Source organism: Hydra vulgaris, chromosome 01, assembly GCF_038396675.1.
Source record: "Hydra vulgaris chromosome 01, alternate assembly HydraT2T_AEP".
In the NCBI taxonomy this organism is placed as follows: Eukaryota; Metazoa; Cnidaria; class Hydrozoa; order Anthoathecata; family Hydridae; genus Hydra; species Hydra vulgaris.
This window is the reverse complement of record NC_088920.1, coordinates 16,972,501-16,987,067: the sequence shown is the minus strand read 5'-3', so window position 1 is coordinate 16,987,067 and position 14,567 is coordinate 16,972,501. Positions and strand designations below refer to the sequence as shown.

At 27.2% G+C, this 14,567-nt stretch overlaps 2 protein-coding genes across 3 annotated transcripts in view; both read right to left on the bottom strand.

Annotated features, from left to right (window-relative positions):
• Window positions 1-272: 272 nt before the first annotated feature.
• LOC105847058 (platelet-activating factor acetylhydrolase IB subunit alpha1) lies at window positions 273-6,711 on the bottom strand. 2 transcript variants are annotated; one of them, XM_065787496.1, is made up of 5 exons: window positions 6,295-6,711; window positions 4,995-5,084; window positions 1,389-1,505; window positions 980-1,096; window positions 273-654 (listed from the first exon to the last, which is right to left on the bottom strand). In XM_065787496.1, exons 1-5 carry the CDS (start codon window positions 6,316-6,318, stop codon window positions 409-411), a joined length of 594 nt encoding a protein of 197 aa, XP_065643568.1. In that variant the 5' UTR covers window positions 6,319-6,711; the 3' UTR covers window positions 273-408. The 2 variants fall into 2 exon arrangements, with proteins under 2 accessions (XP_065643568.1, XP_065643567.1); XM_065787495.1 differs by having other exon boundaries at window positions 6,306-6,705.
• Window positions 6,712-8,325: 1,614 nt separating this feature from the next.
• The window catches only part of LOC100203305 (uncharacterized), a 19,070-nt gene continuing 12,828 nt past the window's right edge, over window positions 8,326-14,567 (bottom strand). Inside the window, exons 4-7 of the mRNA XM_065787494.1 lie at window positions 9,918-10,103; window positions 9,056-9,183; window positions 8,861-8,940; window positions 8,326-8,486 (exon numbers count right to left, since the gene is read on the bottom strand). Coding sequence (XP_065643566.1) covers window positions 8,461-8,486; window positions 8,861-8,940; window positions 9,056-9,183; window positions 9,918-10,103 — 420 coding nt within the window. The 3' untranslated portion in view covers window positions 8,326-8,460. The remainder of the gene's footprint in view (window positions 8,487-8,860; window positions 8,941-9,055; window positions 9,184-9,917; window positions 10,104-14,567) is intronic.

Below are 14,567 nucleotides of genomic sequence, written 5' to 3'. Positions count from 1 at the left end.
AGATTTATAAGGAGGCTTTAAAAACTTTTAAATTTTGGCTTTTAAAAATTTGGTTTTAAAAAGTACGGCTTAAACTATTAATTACAATTTTTATCAAACAAAAGCAACCAAAGTTTTTTTAACTTTTAAATTATTTTTTTTTAAATCAAACAATTTCATTAAAAGAGTAAATGAATAAATTAAAAAAAAAAATTATTTTAAATCAAAATGGTTAACATAAAAAAAATATATGTATAACAAAAATTAAATTAGTAAAATAATGAAAAAAAGCATATCAAAACGAATTTCAAATAATTTTTTAAATACAAATACTATAACCATTAAGTTTAAATAAGTATTAAAAAAAAAAGAAATTTTTCAAATAAATAACTAATACATAATTATGTATATAAAAAATAATTTAATGTTTTATTTTAAATGTTTTTTAAGGAAAGATATTATATAAGGGGCAATTCTTTTATAGCCTCTTGTTGAAGGATGTAAAAAATCCATCATATCTTCATGAGATATTGTAGAATCTTCACGAACAAAACCTGGATCCACACTTAAGAAGAAGGCATTAGGAATAGAGTTAACAATTTTTTTGATTTCAGAATTTATTTCATTAATTTTATCACGAACACAATTTGGTTTTTCACCGCGTGGTAGTATACCCTAAATAAAAAAATATAAATTTAAAGGTAATGTAAAGAGTTTAAAATAAAATTATAATTGAGATAATAATTAAAACTAATAAATTAAAGATAAAAATTTAAAATTATTCAAAAAATTTGTTCTTACTTACTACATATCATACTATATATTATTTATTTACTTCTTATTAAATTAATTACTTATAATTAAGTATGATAGAAATCATAAACAAATAAACACATCAAATATTTAAACCAAAAAGAAATATTGAATGTGAAAAAAGGAAATGGGAGTGGATAATGATATAAATTAAAAATATTTTTAAAAATGCATTTTTTTTACATACCAATACAACAGATTTGCAATTGTGACTGGTCACCTTCCACACAATTGCTTCTAAAGCTTCCACAATCTCCTCACTTGTATTTTTGTGATTGTTTGTACCAACCCATATCAAAACAATCTAAACCAAAAATATATTAAACAAAATTAATGTTAAAATTTTATTAACAAGCAAATTACAGTTGCATTTTTTATGGTTATAATATAAAAGTATACTGTTACCATTAATTTTATACATATAGAGATAAGAGAGATAATAGACGAGTTTTATAAACTATGTTAATTTTTATAACTAGTAATATATTTTTCAATTATTCTGAAACCAGTCTGAACGCAGTTTAACTGCAATTGTTAAAGCTATACTTTACAGTTAACATGTAACCTGCCTTAGGAGAGCAAGTGAACTTACTTACCTTAGGCGAGCATGCTTCTAATAGACCATTACTTAATCTCCATAATACATTTTCTGTGCAGTCTCCAGGCATACCTGCATTTACAATTTTGTATTGATTGATTTCTTCCTTCCATATCTATAATATAAATTCAACATATAACAAGATTATACTATTAGTAACCAAAGTAATCAAGTAACCATAGTAACCGAGTAAGATATAATTTTTCCTGCGTCTGGGGCAGGGTTTAGCATCAGATTATTGAGAAGGGATTAAAAATCTATGCCACAGCTCTAAAACTCAGTTTTTTGGTTCAGAGGCCGGCTGGTAGTCAGGTTTCCCAAACTCTGTGGTAGCTCTCAGAGAGGCTGATTCCATCAACAGCTGAAAAATATCAAAGTATTAACAGTGCCATGTTGCGCATGGATGGTGTCCCTGTTTGTACTTTTAGTGTGCATTGTGGAGGTCACATTTAGAGCCCTTTGTTATGGCTTAGTGTTTATAAATAGTAATGAGGCAATTGCTTGGTCTATTAAACAGTGTTCTGAGTATAATCTATGCTTTGAGTCAAGTTCTTCAATCAAATTTAAAAATGAACAAAGTACCATAAAACTATACAACACTAAAAACCATCATCATCACCAAGTTCTCTAAACCTATCATTCACTAATATTCATGGTCTTCGAAGTAACTTTTTTTCTGTTGAGTCTTATCTCTTGCAAAGTTCACCAGACCTACTTGCTCTTTGTGAGACTAATTTGAGTTCAGCTGTCTCATCTTGCAATCTTAGTGTTGATGGTTATCTTCCTCTAATTCGTAAAGACTCCAATAGTTACATGATTGGCCTGGGCATTTATATTCGTAAGAATTCACCCATTTGTCGTGAAACTAGGTTTGAATCCACAGACTATTCTTTCATGTGCTTTTGTTTAGCACCACTTCACTCTATTGCCTTTCTCTTTGTTCTATATCGCACTTCTTTATCTTATTTTGTTATTTGATGTTATTTCTGATCATATTGACCAAGCCCTCTCTCTTTATCCATAAGCTAATATAGTTATTGTCAGTGACTTTGCTCAACACTCTGAATGGCTTGGCTCTGATGTCAGTGACTCTGCAGGCATTAAAACCCACAACTTTTACCTTTCTCAATTCCTAACTCAAATAGTCAACTTTCCAACTTGCTTTCCAGACAACCCGAATCATTTACCTTCTCTACTCGACTTATGTCTTGTTTCTGGTCCTAGTCAGTGCTCAGTTTCTCCACATTCACCCTTAGGTGCTTCTGATCACAGTTTGATCTCTCTAAAACTAATATCTCATTCTTCTTCATCACCTGAATCCCCCTATTATCGAACCTCTTTTAACTACAGTAAAGCTGACTGGGATTCTTTCTGTGAATTTCTTTGTGATGGCCCTTGGGTAGAAATATTTTGTCTTCCTGTCAACAAATGTGCTTCTTACATAACTTCATGGATTCAGGCTGGCATGGAATCTTTTGTTCCCTCTCAACGATTCCAGATCAAGCCTCACTCCCCTCCATGATTTTCCTCACACTGTGCTGCTGCGATTGCCAATCGAAACCGTTACTTCCATATCTATCAGCAAAACAATTCTCCAGAAAACAAACGTCTGTTTATTACTGCTAGAAACAATTGTAAAAAGGTTTTGTCTAACGCCAAAGCCCGCTATTCTCAGGTCATGAAATCTTGTATCTCATCTCAAAAATTAGGCTTCCGTGACTTCTGGAGAATCTTTAATAGTACTAATAATAAGGGCAAATCCTTAATTCCACCTCTCTTGTATGGTTCAGACTTTGTCACCTCACCTAAAGACAAAGCTGAATTGTTTACTAAAAACTTTTCATCAATATCTTCTCTTGATTCAACTAGTTGCTTTCTACCTAATACTGACAACAAACAGGTTAATCCATTGCTTGACATTCGTATCACTCCAGCTTCTGTATCTAAAGTGATTTCCTGCCTAGGCTCTTCTACAGCTTGTGGCCCGGACAACATACCTGTTATTGTCTTGCAAAAGTGTTCTCCGGAGCTGTCGTCTATACTCTCAAAACTATTCAACAAGTGCTTATCAGAGTCTTGTTTTCCAACCTGCTGGAAAGCGGCATTTGTTATCCCTTCAAAAATTCTGTTATCCCTTCAAAAAATCTTCAAAAATTCTGGAGAGCGATCTGATTCGTCTAACTACTGTCCCATAAGTCTTCTTCCTATCATAAGCAAAGTTTTTGAATCTTTAATTAACAAACACTTAATTTCTCATCTTGAATCTAATAACTTACTTTCTGACCATCAATATGGATTTCGATCTTCTCGTTCTACAGTTGATTTGCTAACAGTAATAACTAATATGTTTTATCGTGCATTAGATAAAGGTGGAGAGGTTAAGGTCATTGCTCTTGACATTTCCAAAGCTTTTGATAAAGTTTGGCATGCTGGTCTTCTCCTTTCTTCTTATGGTGTATCTGGCAACATCTTTAAGATCATTGAATCCTTCCTTTCCAATCGTAGCATAAAAGTTGTCCTCAATGGACAACACTCTTCTTCTTATTCTGTAACTTCAGGGGTTCCTCAAGGTTCTATCCTTGGCCCTATACTCTTTTTAATTTACATTAACGATCTTCCAGGTATTCTCACATCTAAGGTGGCATTGTTTGCTGATGATACTATTATTTATTCTTGTCGTGATAAGAAACCAACACTCTCTGATTGCTTGGAGGGGGCATTTTAGCTTGAAAAAGATCTCATTTCTGCTACAGCATGGAGCTCACAGTGACTGGTGAACTTCAATACAGATAAATTTTTTTCAGCCAATCGTTATTGCAAAAACTTAGATCTTCCTATATTTATGAATGGTTAAGTACTTGATGAGTCATCTACTTTTCATCTTCTAGGACTAACTCTTACTTCCAATTTTTCTTGGAAACCATTTATCAAATCATTTGCAAAATTAGCATCTGCTAAGGTTGCATCTCTTTATCAAGCTTGACACTTTTTTACTTCGGATTCTATTCACTATCTCTATAAATCTCAAATCCGGACTTGTATGGAATACTGATTATATAATTTGCAATCCTTTAAGTTGTCTGTCAATCGTTATCTTGCTCTACAATCTTCATCTTTTCTCTTCCAGTAACTTCCAACTTTAATTAGTGTTTGCTTGCAGCCTTGTTGGAAGCAAAGATGTTTAAAAAAAAAACTATAGAGTTGATGGTAGTCCAAACATTTTATTTTGTGCTGGAAAGGAGGAAAGTTATCAAAAGATGATAATTAAAAATAGGGAATGCGTAACTTTACAACCTTTTTACAACTGAACATTTTTTTACAACTTTAAAAACCGAGATGTTAAAAATAGAGATTTCTATTATAGATATTTTTTAGTTAATTTAAATTTCGTAATTTATTAATGTTACATAATTTTGATGATTGACAAATATAAAAAATGAATATAAAAAATATAAAAAGTATATAAATATATAAACAACAGACTTCTAACAGCAAATTATTGTACTTTCTACATATGTCAAACTAATTACAGAGCATGTAATTAGTTTTACATTACCACCTTAATTACACAAACTAATTACACAGTGTAATCGATGTCACTAACCTGAGTATCTTGAAATCTATGAACAATAGAATCTCCAATGAATAAAACATCTGGTTTGATAACTTGGCAGTCTTTAATATGATAACTATGCTATAAATATAAAAATTTATAAGAAATCATAATATTTTATAATAAATTATAATATTTTATAATAAATTAAAATATTTATTAATAAATTATGGGCATTACTTGTTAATTTTAGAAATAGAAACATACATAAAATAATATCAGCATTATTAAAGATATAAAAATAAGTAGTAAAAACTTGAACTCTGTAAAACAAACTCTAAAACTATCTAAAGCTCTATATCTTTCAAAATACAAATTAAACTATATAACTTTTACAACATAATATTTAATAATATTTATTTTTTTAAGTTTAGCAGGTTAAATCTAAAATTTTTAATTTAAAATTTTCAAGTTTTTATTAAAAGTAATTAATAAAATTTATATTAAAAAAATAAAAATAAGCTACAGCAACTCTAATAGATCTAACTGAAAAATTTTGTGCTACACAGTGGTTTCACTCCTTTTAAATTTTTATAACTTTTAAAAACCTCCTTTACAAATTTTTATTAAATTTTTTATACATTTTTTAATAAATTTTGCTATGCTATTTTATTTTATTTTTCATGAAGTGTGATCATGTGAAAAAAAAGGTCATTTTTGAGGGAATAATAATGATTGGCATAGATAGCTAAACAGTTACTCTAAACATTTTAGAAAAACTCTTCATTATTATTTAATGTTATTATGTGTTTAATTCTTCATTATTATTATTTTATCATTTGTTAAATTCTTAATTATTATTATGTTACTATTTGTTAAAGATCAAAGATCTAAAGATCTTTGAACTTTAAATTATTGTAAATTTCATATCTTATTTATTGTAAAATTCATTATCGTAAAATTCATCCATTTCTTTTAAAATTTAACAAGAGTAACATTTTTTTTTATGATGTTAATTTTTAAATGAATTTTTAAGTTAATGAAACTTATATTATCTAATTCAATTATATAACTTATTATTTGATTAAATTTTTTTTTTTAATTTTATTCAACAAAAATATTATTAGTGGTAAACTCATTAAATAAGAAAGTATAGTATAGAAATATAGTTGAAACCCACTACATCCCTGGTCACACAGCACTCTCAAAGTAGTTGGCTTGTTCTTAAAGGTTTCTGTTTTGGCTGTAAGAACAAAAAAAATGTAGTTTCCACAACCACAGTGGCCCTGTTAGAGCGTTGATAAAGTAAATAATGAAACAAAAAAATAAACAAACAAAAAAAATTAAATACTTTTGCATTACCAAGCTCATCCATCGATTGTCTTTCACAACATCTTCTATAGGAGAGGGTTCTAGAGCACTATTTTTCATCCCTAAACAATAACTTTTTAATACTAACTAAATGTTTTTTTTGTCTTGGCCTGTTAAATAAATAAATAATTTAATAATAATAATTTTTGTATTCTATGTTGATACAGTAATGATCGCAGTCTCCAATTTAACAATGAAATTATTAATTTGGCTGTTCAATATATGCTTTTTCAAACTATTTCAGGACTTCCAGGACAATTTTAGGACTTCCAGGTAACAGTTTTATTGTCACTCATAAAAGTTCAGTTTAAGAATATATTAGTGAACCATACTAGTAGTTAATTTTGCGTTAAAACAAACTTTGGTGTCAACAAACATTTGTTAATGATTTTATAATGTATTGTATTTAGTAATTTGATAGTTCAACTTGATATTTTTTGAAGATGCCTAAATCCTCAGGCTTGGTTGCTCAAAAAATTCAGATTGTTACACAATCTTCCCAGGAAGTATGGTTGGTCAAACAATTAACCGATTGCCTAAACTTAGAACACTTTATACTACATGTGAACAAGTTCTCAGACTTTTGACAAGTTCTCTTATTTTGATCTGAATGTAAAGAAAAACAGTTGTTAGGTCAACTGTAGAAGATAAAACACTAAAATAAAAACACAACAGACAGAAAGAGTTAGAAAACAAGTTTTTAGAATTATTGATAAATAAATTAATGATCAAACATGATAAATAAATCCACAATCAACAATTTTTTAAGGTCTAGTGCAACTGGATAGTTAATAAAAATAATTGAAAATACCAGGACTAAAAACTCTGACAAAGATTCAATATTAATATAAGATGCAAAAAAGACTTTCATCTCTATCAAAGAAACCATTACAGGTGCATTCTGCCTTAAAAGTTATCTCTAAGCGGTGCTAAATAAAAATAGTGTTAGAGTTGACGCTTGCATAATGTTGTATCTGATGATAGAATTGCAAAGCTATTAGCCATTTCCAAAACTACCTAGCTAGACAATTGGAAGAAGCACCTAACGGTTCGCTGGTTTGTGTTTAAAATCATTAGTTTTAACACTTAACAATTACAAGTAGTTTACAATTACCATTTCCTAAATGCTTTTGAGAAACTACAACTTTTTAGGCATCATGTGTATAAGATTATTGCAGCTGCAGATTTTAATTTAATTTCCCTTGGAATAAACTTTTATAGCTCATAGATCACTGGTCCAAATATCGGTTCTAAGTTCAGGGAATTGATTAATTGGTTGACCAACCATACTTCCTAGGAAGATTGTGTAACAATCTGTGTTGTTTGAGTAACCAAGCCTGAGGATTTAGCCATCTTTTAAAATTATCAAATTGAACTATTAAATTACTAAATACAATACATTATTCATATACAAAAAGTAATACCTAGGTATTGATCTAATCAGTATATAAGGACATATGCAGAGAAAAAAATATTCAAATGACTTAGCATTAAATGCACCTTTTTACTACTTTAAGCTCAGTCAAGACTTTTTTATTTGGACTCTGAGACAGTGAAATATTACTAACATGCTAAGTACATTGTTGCTTTTTTCAACCCTATTTTTTTTTTTTTTAAAACAATAAGCAATGATTTGATACAAATCTTTGCTTTCTAATAATATAAAATATACAACATCGGAAGAAAAATACAAACAATATCGTTTTTAAAACAGAAAATAAAAACAAATAACATTGACATAAGTCATATATATATATACATATATATTATATCATAAAACAAAACAACTTAATTTTTCTTAGATAAATAATTTCTAAAACACTATCAAAGAAATCAAATGAAACATAAAACTATAGATTAAAATAAGGTTTTTTTCATACTTTCAATATTAAATATTATTCTATTTAACTAATACAAAAAAAAAAGTCAAAATCTGAAATTTCAACTTGCTTTAAAATATTATATATATATATATATATATATATATATATATATATATATATATATATATATATATATACAATAAAAATAGTCCCTTATTTACTGTTGGTGATTATTGCCATCGATCAAATTCCCATTGCCATTAATCAGAATGCTATTGATAGATTTAGTGATTTATTGAAGGATTAGGTTTAGGTGACAACCATCAGCGATAAATACCGTCAGTAGATCCTTAAAAATTAATATATAAATAAAAAAATACAAAAAAAAACTATACATTATTTATGTTTCAAGAAAAATTTTGTAAGTATTAAAAATATATTTTAGAATCATACTTCATCATAATATTTATTTTAGTTAAAAAATTTCATTTTCAAGCATCTAGAAATGAATAAACGTTTTTGAAATGAATAAACTTTTGATCATCGTAACAAAATTATCTCTTAAAAAGAAACAACATTCTCATTTTGTCATTCCGGCAGTAATCAATTTAATCATTTTTTTTTTCATTTCCTCTGTACTCCCTTGACCATGCTGTTTTAAATGATGTTCCATACAGTCAAGATGAGACAATTTCTTTTCACAAATGGGACAAGTATGCTCACCACTACTATCTTTTACATGCTTCTTAAAATGACGACTGCAATTGCTTTGTTGGGCTATCATTGATCCACAAACCTTACATCTCAAAAAAAAACCTTTTAAAGATTAGAAAATGATAAAACGAATAAAATTCATAACCATAAATACAAAAAAACAATTAATATAATGAAATAATGACAATTAAGAAGAAACCTTACTTAAATGACTGGCTGACTCTTTTACCATCTACATAGTTTTCTAGTGTTTCAAAGTATGACTTCCAGTCACTTGATGATAATTGTTTAGCTGGTGCTCCTTCCTCTTTGTATTCAAAATTTTTGAAACCCTATTTTATTTAAATATTGTGCAAAAAAATATAACAACCTATAAATATTAATAACTTAAATTAAAAAAAAATAATAATGTTTATACAGATGTGTATAAATAGGAACAGATAGACATTATAGATTATTATTGCAAAATGGCCTCTAAAAAACAATTTTGGGTGCACCCAGCACCCAAAATTATTTATTTACTTTAAAAACTTGTAAAGAAGTTTTTAAATTATTATTAAACATAATTAAAATATTATGAAAAATAATAAAACTTAACTGATAAAACTTAACAAGATTAATTATAGAAAAAATTATTAGATATAATTTATTATTAACAAATAAGGAAAAATATATATATACATTTATATGTAACTGATTTAATTAAAGTTAGGAATACATTTATGTTTTTTAGCATTTTCAAGTACAGTACTACCATTGGTGTACCAAAGGTATGTCAATCAGTGTTTTTTAAAAGGGTCAATTAGCTCAAAACCATTAAAGCAAATTTGCAATTTTAAAACAAACACTGATTTATATGATGTCCTAATTTTTTTAACTTTTTTACTTTCATCTATTTTCACCTATTTTGATTTTAAACCCTTTTTAAATTGACTTAATTACATGATTTGACTTAATCACATGATTTGACTCAAACACTGAACTTGACTCAAACAAATATGTTGACTCAAACACTCGACTTGACACAAAGAAATAAGATAGAAATCAGAAATAGATAATAACCTACAGTGTTTTCTTCCTGTGTTATCATGCCAAACACTTGTTTAGCAGAATTTACACCAAATGTATCAGACATTCCAAGTTTCCTCTTAGAATTTAAAATATAAGAATTATTGTCACATCTAATTGGAGATATAATGGCTTCATTGTTGGTTTCTTCATTTTTTATATTTATTTTCCATGGTGGAGTAGCCTAATTCAAAAAAATTATACACTTTTAAAAATATAGTTTTTTATATTAACATATAACTTGTAAGTGATTAAGAAAAAGTAAACTTGCATATTAATAAAATATATATTAATGCATTGTTATTTTAAAAAATTAACATAAAAATATGACCCCATACATTAAACTGGACTTGACCCCATAAAATTAAATAATAAAAAAATAAAAAATTAAATAATAAAGTGGAAAAATTAAATAAGTTTTACATTTATTTTATTATTTTTTTTACATTTAAAACATATATATATATATATATATATATATATATATATATATATATATATATATATATATATATATATATATATATATATATATATATATATATATATATATATATATATATATATATATATATATATTACTAATACTAATTTTAATAAAATTCATTTACAATCGTATTTTTAAATTTATTTTACTTAGAGGTTAATGAAAGAAATTCCAGATTGAAGGCCCTGTGATTGAATCGCAGTCAAGTTATAATTTACTTTTTATTAAAAAAAAAATTGTTTTATTGAGAAATCAAATAAAAGGTAACTTTACTTGGGTAGATGTTTTTTTAGGCACCCCTAAGTTTGTAAAAAAAAAGTCTTACACAAAATAAGTAATATTGAAAACAAAGCCTGAAACCTGTTTTTTGCGGACTCAAAAAAGGGGTTGTCTGAAATTTATTCAGGACCAGTGTATAAGAGGTGGCAAGTGTGTGCACAGAGGGACACTACAGCTCCCCTCCCTATACCATACATCTTTTAATGTTGGCAAATTAGGATCTTTAGTCAGAAAATTAACTTTTCTATTGGTTAGCTGACAAATTATGAACAACAATGAGACAGCGTGTTTTTTTTTTTGTTTTTTTTGAAGTTGTTATTTATTCAAAAGCATTTAGCTATTAACAAGTACTTGTTAATTGTGATCAATTAGAAAAACAAACATTACCTAGGAATTTTTTTTTCAATTTTTTTAAGTGCGTACGTACTTTTACATTGAAACCTCTCCCTCCTCCCCATATGCTTTCGTACGCTATTTGAAAACCCCTCCCCCTATAAGCATATGTACTTTATAGAGGGCCCCTTATCATGCTGTAATAAAAGCATTCATATTATTCTGTTGCATCGCTACTCTGGCCTAATGGTTTTCTTAGTACAGATGATAGTGAAAAATCACATCTCAATTTTTTCGGCTCTGTTTTTGTTACAGATAATGGTGTTGCACCTGCCTTAGATTCGCAGACTAAGTCAAATTCATGTGTTGGCAAAAAAATCCAACTCAAAAAAACCCACTTTAAGCAAAGAAAAAAAAACCCACTTATTTTACAACAAGTCTGATTTTAGCTTTATTATCAACAAATTGCAAGTTTTCTACTGTAAATACTCTTGTCTACACTGTATTTATATACAAAATTTGTATTTAAAATTACAAAATTATATTACTATTTGTAAATAATTATTTATAAATAGTAATTTTTAGTTTCAACTCCTTACAGTATAATCCGCAATCCGATCATTTCTTTTAGCAATTTTGTAATTTATTAATTTTCAAAACATTAGAAAGTTAAATATTCAAAAATGTTGTAATATGTATTATAATATTAGGGCAAATGAGTTAAATGAAGTTAAATGAAGTTAAAAGTTAAAATCTTTCTATTAACTAAGTACAGGAGACTACTTGTTACTTTATATCTTTCCTCTTCTGTCCTCTCCTATCTCTCTTCTATCCATGAAAGTGGATATTACCTGCAAGTTTACAAAATGTACCATGAACTACTTGACTATGAACAGCGGAGTGAATTGAAGATCAAAACCAAATTTACTAAAAGATGAAGAAACACACACGATAGAGCTTCCTTTCCAATCGTAGTATAAAAGTTGCTCTTGATGGACAGCACTCATCTTCATATCCTGTAGCCTCAAGATTCTATCTTTGGTCCAATACTATTTTTAATATACATTAACAAACTTAACAGAAATTATCACAAGGTGGCAATGTTTGCTGATGATACTACCATTTATTCTTGTCTTGATGAGAAGTCAACACTTTCTGATTGCTTGGAGGGGGCATTTGAGCTTGAAAAAGATCTCACTTCTGCTACAGCATGGGGGTCTCAGTGGTTGGTGAACTTTAACAAAGATAAAACTCAATTTTTTTCAGCTAATCGTTATCGCAATAATTTAGATCTTCCTAAATTTATGAACAGTAATGTATGTGTTAATTTGATTCTTTAAATATTATATTTAGAAGCTAATTTAGTAAACTTTTTCAGCTTTTCTTTTTTTTCAGCTTTTCTCTATCACATATAAACAGCAAGAGTTTCTCTATCACATATAAACAGCAAGAGTTTCTCTATCACATATAAACAGCAAGAGTTTCTCTATCACATATAAACAGCAAGAGTTCAGGCAGTTAAGTGACTTATTTTTATTAATCATTCTCACCTCATTTTAAAAATGTGATTATGATCATATAAAACAAGAAAATTAGGATATTTACTGCATAGTATTGATAAGGACTTTTCTAGTAACCTGGATAGTATAATGTTCTGTAAAAAAAAAAGGGAGTGATTAGGCTAACAGCTTTCTTCTATGATGCAAAAATATTTAAAAAGACTAGTGGCTAAACATTTGGATCATAATCAAGAGGTTAAGACTCAAACCTATCCTTCGTCCTCTGAAATTACTGTGCTCAATCTGTTTCTCTCCACAACCCCCTTTTTTTAATTTTTAGAGTTTGAGTTAAGGATTGAGAGAGAATATTTAAAAAAATAAGTAGCTACCTGTGACTGTAGTAGGCACAAAAGCAATCAGTAGGTGAATATATAAAATTAAAAAAATAAGTAGCTCCCATGAGTGTAGTAGACACTGAAGCAATCAAGAGGTGAATATATAAAATTAAAAAAAATTACAGTACACACACAATAATAAAATTTTTGAATTTTGGTCAGTTTTAAAAAAAACCCTAAAAAACCATTAAACCCAATAAAACCCATTTGGGTTGGGTTTTTTTAAAAACCCTGGGTTTTTCCAACCCTGCCAAATTCTTTAAATAATGTAATGTTTTCCAAAAGCTCCCATCAAAGTCTTCTAAATTATCTTATGGATACCCAGTACAATTTTAAAAATTTTTTCTCTTTCCATTCTGTTTGAATTGTCAATGTTGAAAACAATGTCATACCTGCAAACTGGAAAACCACTATAGTATGTCAAATAAGAAAGGAAACCAATCTTAAATCACAAACTATAGATAATTTTATGGCATGCATTGTTTTTAAAGTTTTGGAATCAATCATTGCAGAATATCTTACAAATTACTGACTTATTAATAAATTTATTTCTGTTCATCAATGCAGCTTTTTAAAATGTAGATCCACCTATACGCAAATGTTGACAACTTTAAGTTATCAAATATTTTATCATTCTAAAGATTTCTAAGGTATTAAAAGGTGTGTGTTGTTTCCATCATCACTTGCATGGTACAGCTTGCTGCCGTCACTATCACTATCAATTAATTTAAAATTAAATATTAAACTGGTTTTTTTGAGCAAGTAAACAAATTAAAAATTTGAAAACTTCAACATGTTCCTATTATTTAATGTATCATTTAAAAAGCGTACATCTAGTTTGAATAAAAATTAATAGAACTCTCAAAACAAACTACTCACAAATAAACAAAAACACTATATATACATATATATATATATATATATATATATATATATATATATATATATATATATATATATATATATATATATATATATATATATATATATATATATATATGTATATATATATATATAATTAGTAAAAAACACTTATCTAACTTTTATCTTCGACTTGAAGTTTCACCATTGCTGGATCATCAGGAAGAGTTACTAAATCTCAAAAAAAAAAAAAAATATAATTTATAGAAAAAAGTATTTTACAGGAAGTTATAAATTATTGTAAAAAATTTTTAATTGCTATATTTTTTTGTTAACGGGAAGTTACAGAAAGTAATTATGAAATAATTTTCTTTGGAATGGGGATAGTTTAATTTGGTCATTGGTTTTTATAATTTTTTAAGAGGTATTTATTTTCGTGCCTACATTTAGAAATTAATTCAGATTTTTTATTTAATAAATTTTCTTGATTTAAATGAGTAATTATTTCAAAATGAAATAATTACTCATTTAATTTGAAAATGAAATAATTTCAAAATGAAAATAATTTTCAAAATGATTTCAAAATGAAATAATTACTCATTTAATTTGAAATAATTACTCATTTAAATCAAGCAAATTTATTAAATAAAAATTATAAAAACAAATGACCAAATTAAACTATCCCCATTCCAAAGAAAATTATTTCATAATTACTTTCTGTAACTTCCCGTTAACAAAAAAATATAGCAATTAAAAATTTTTTATAATAATTTATAACTTCCTGTAAAATACTT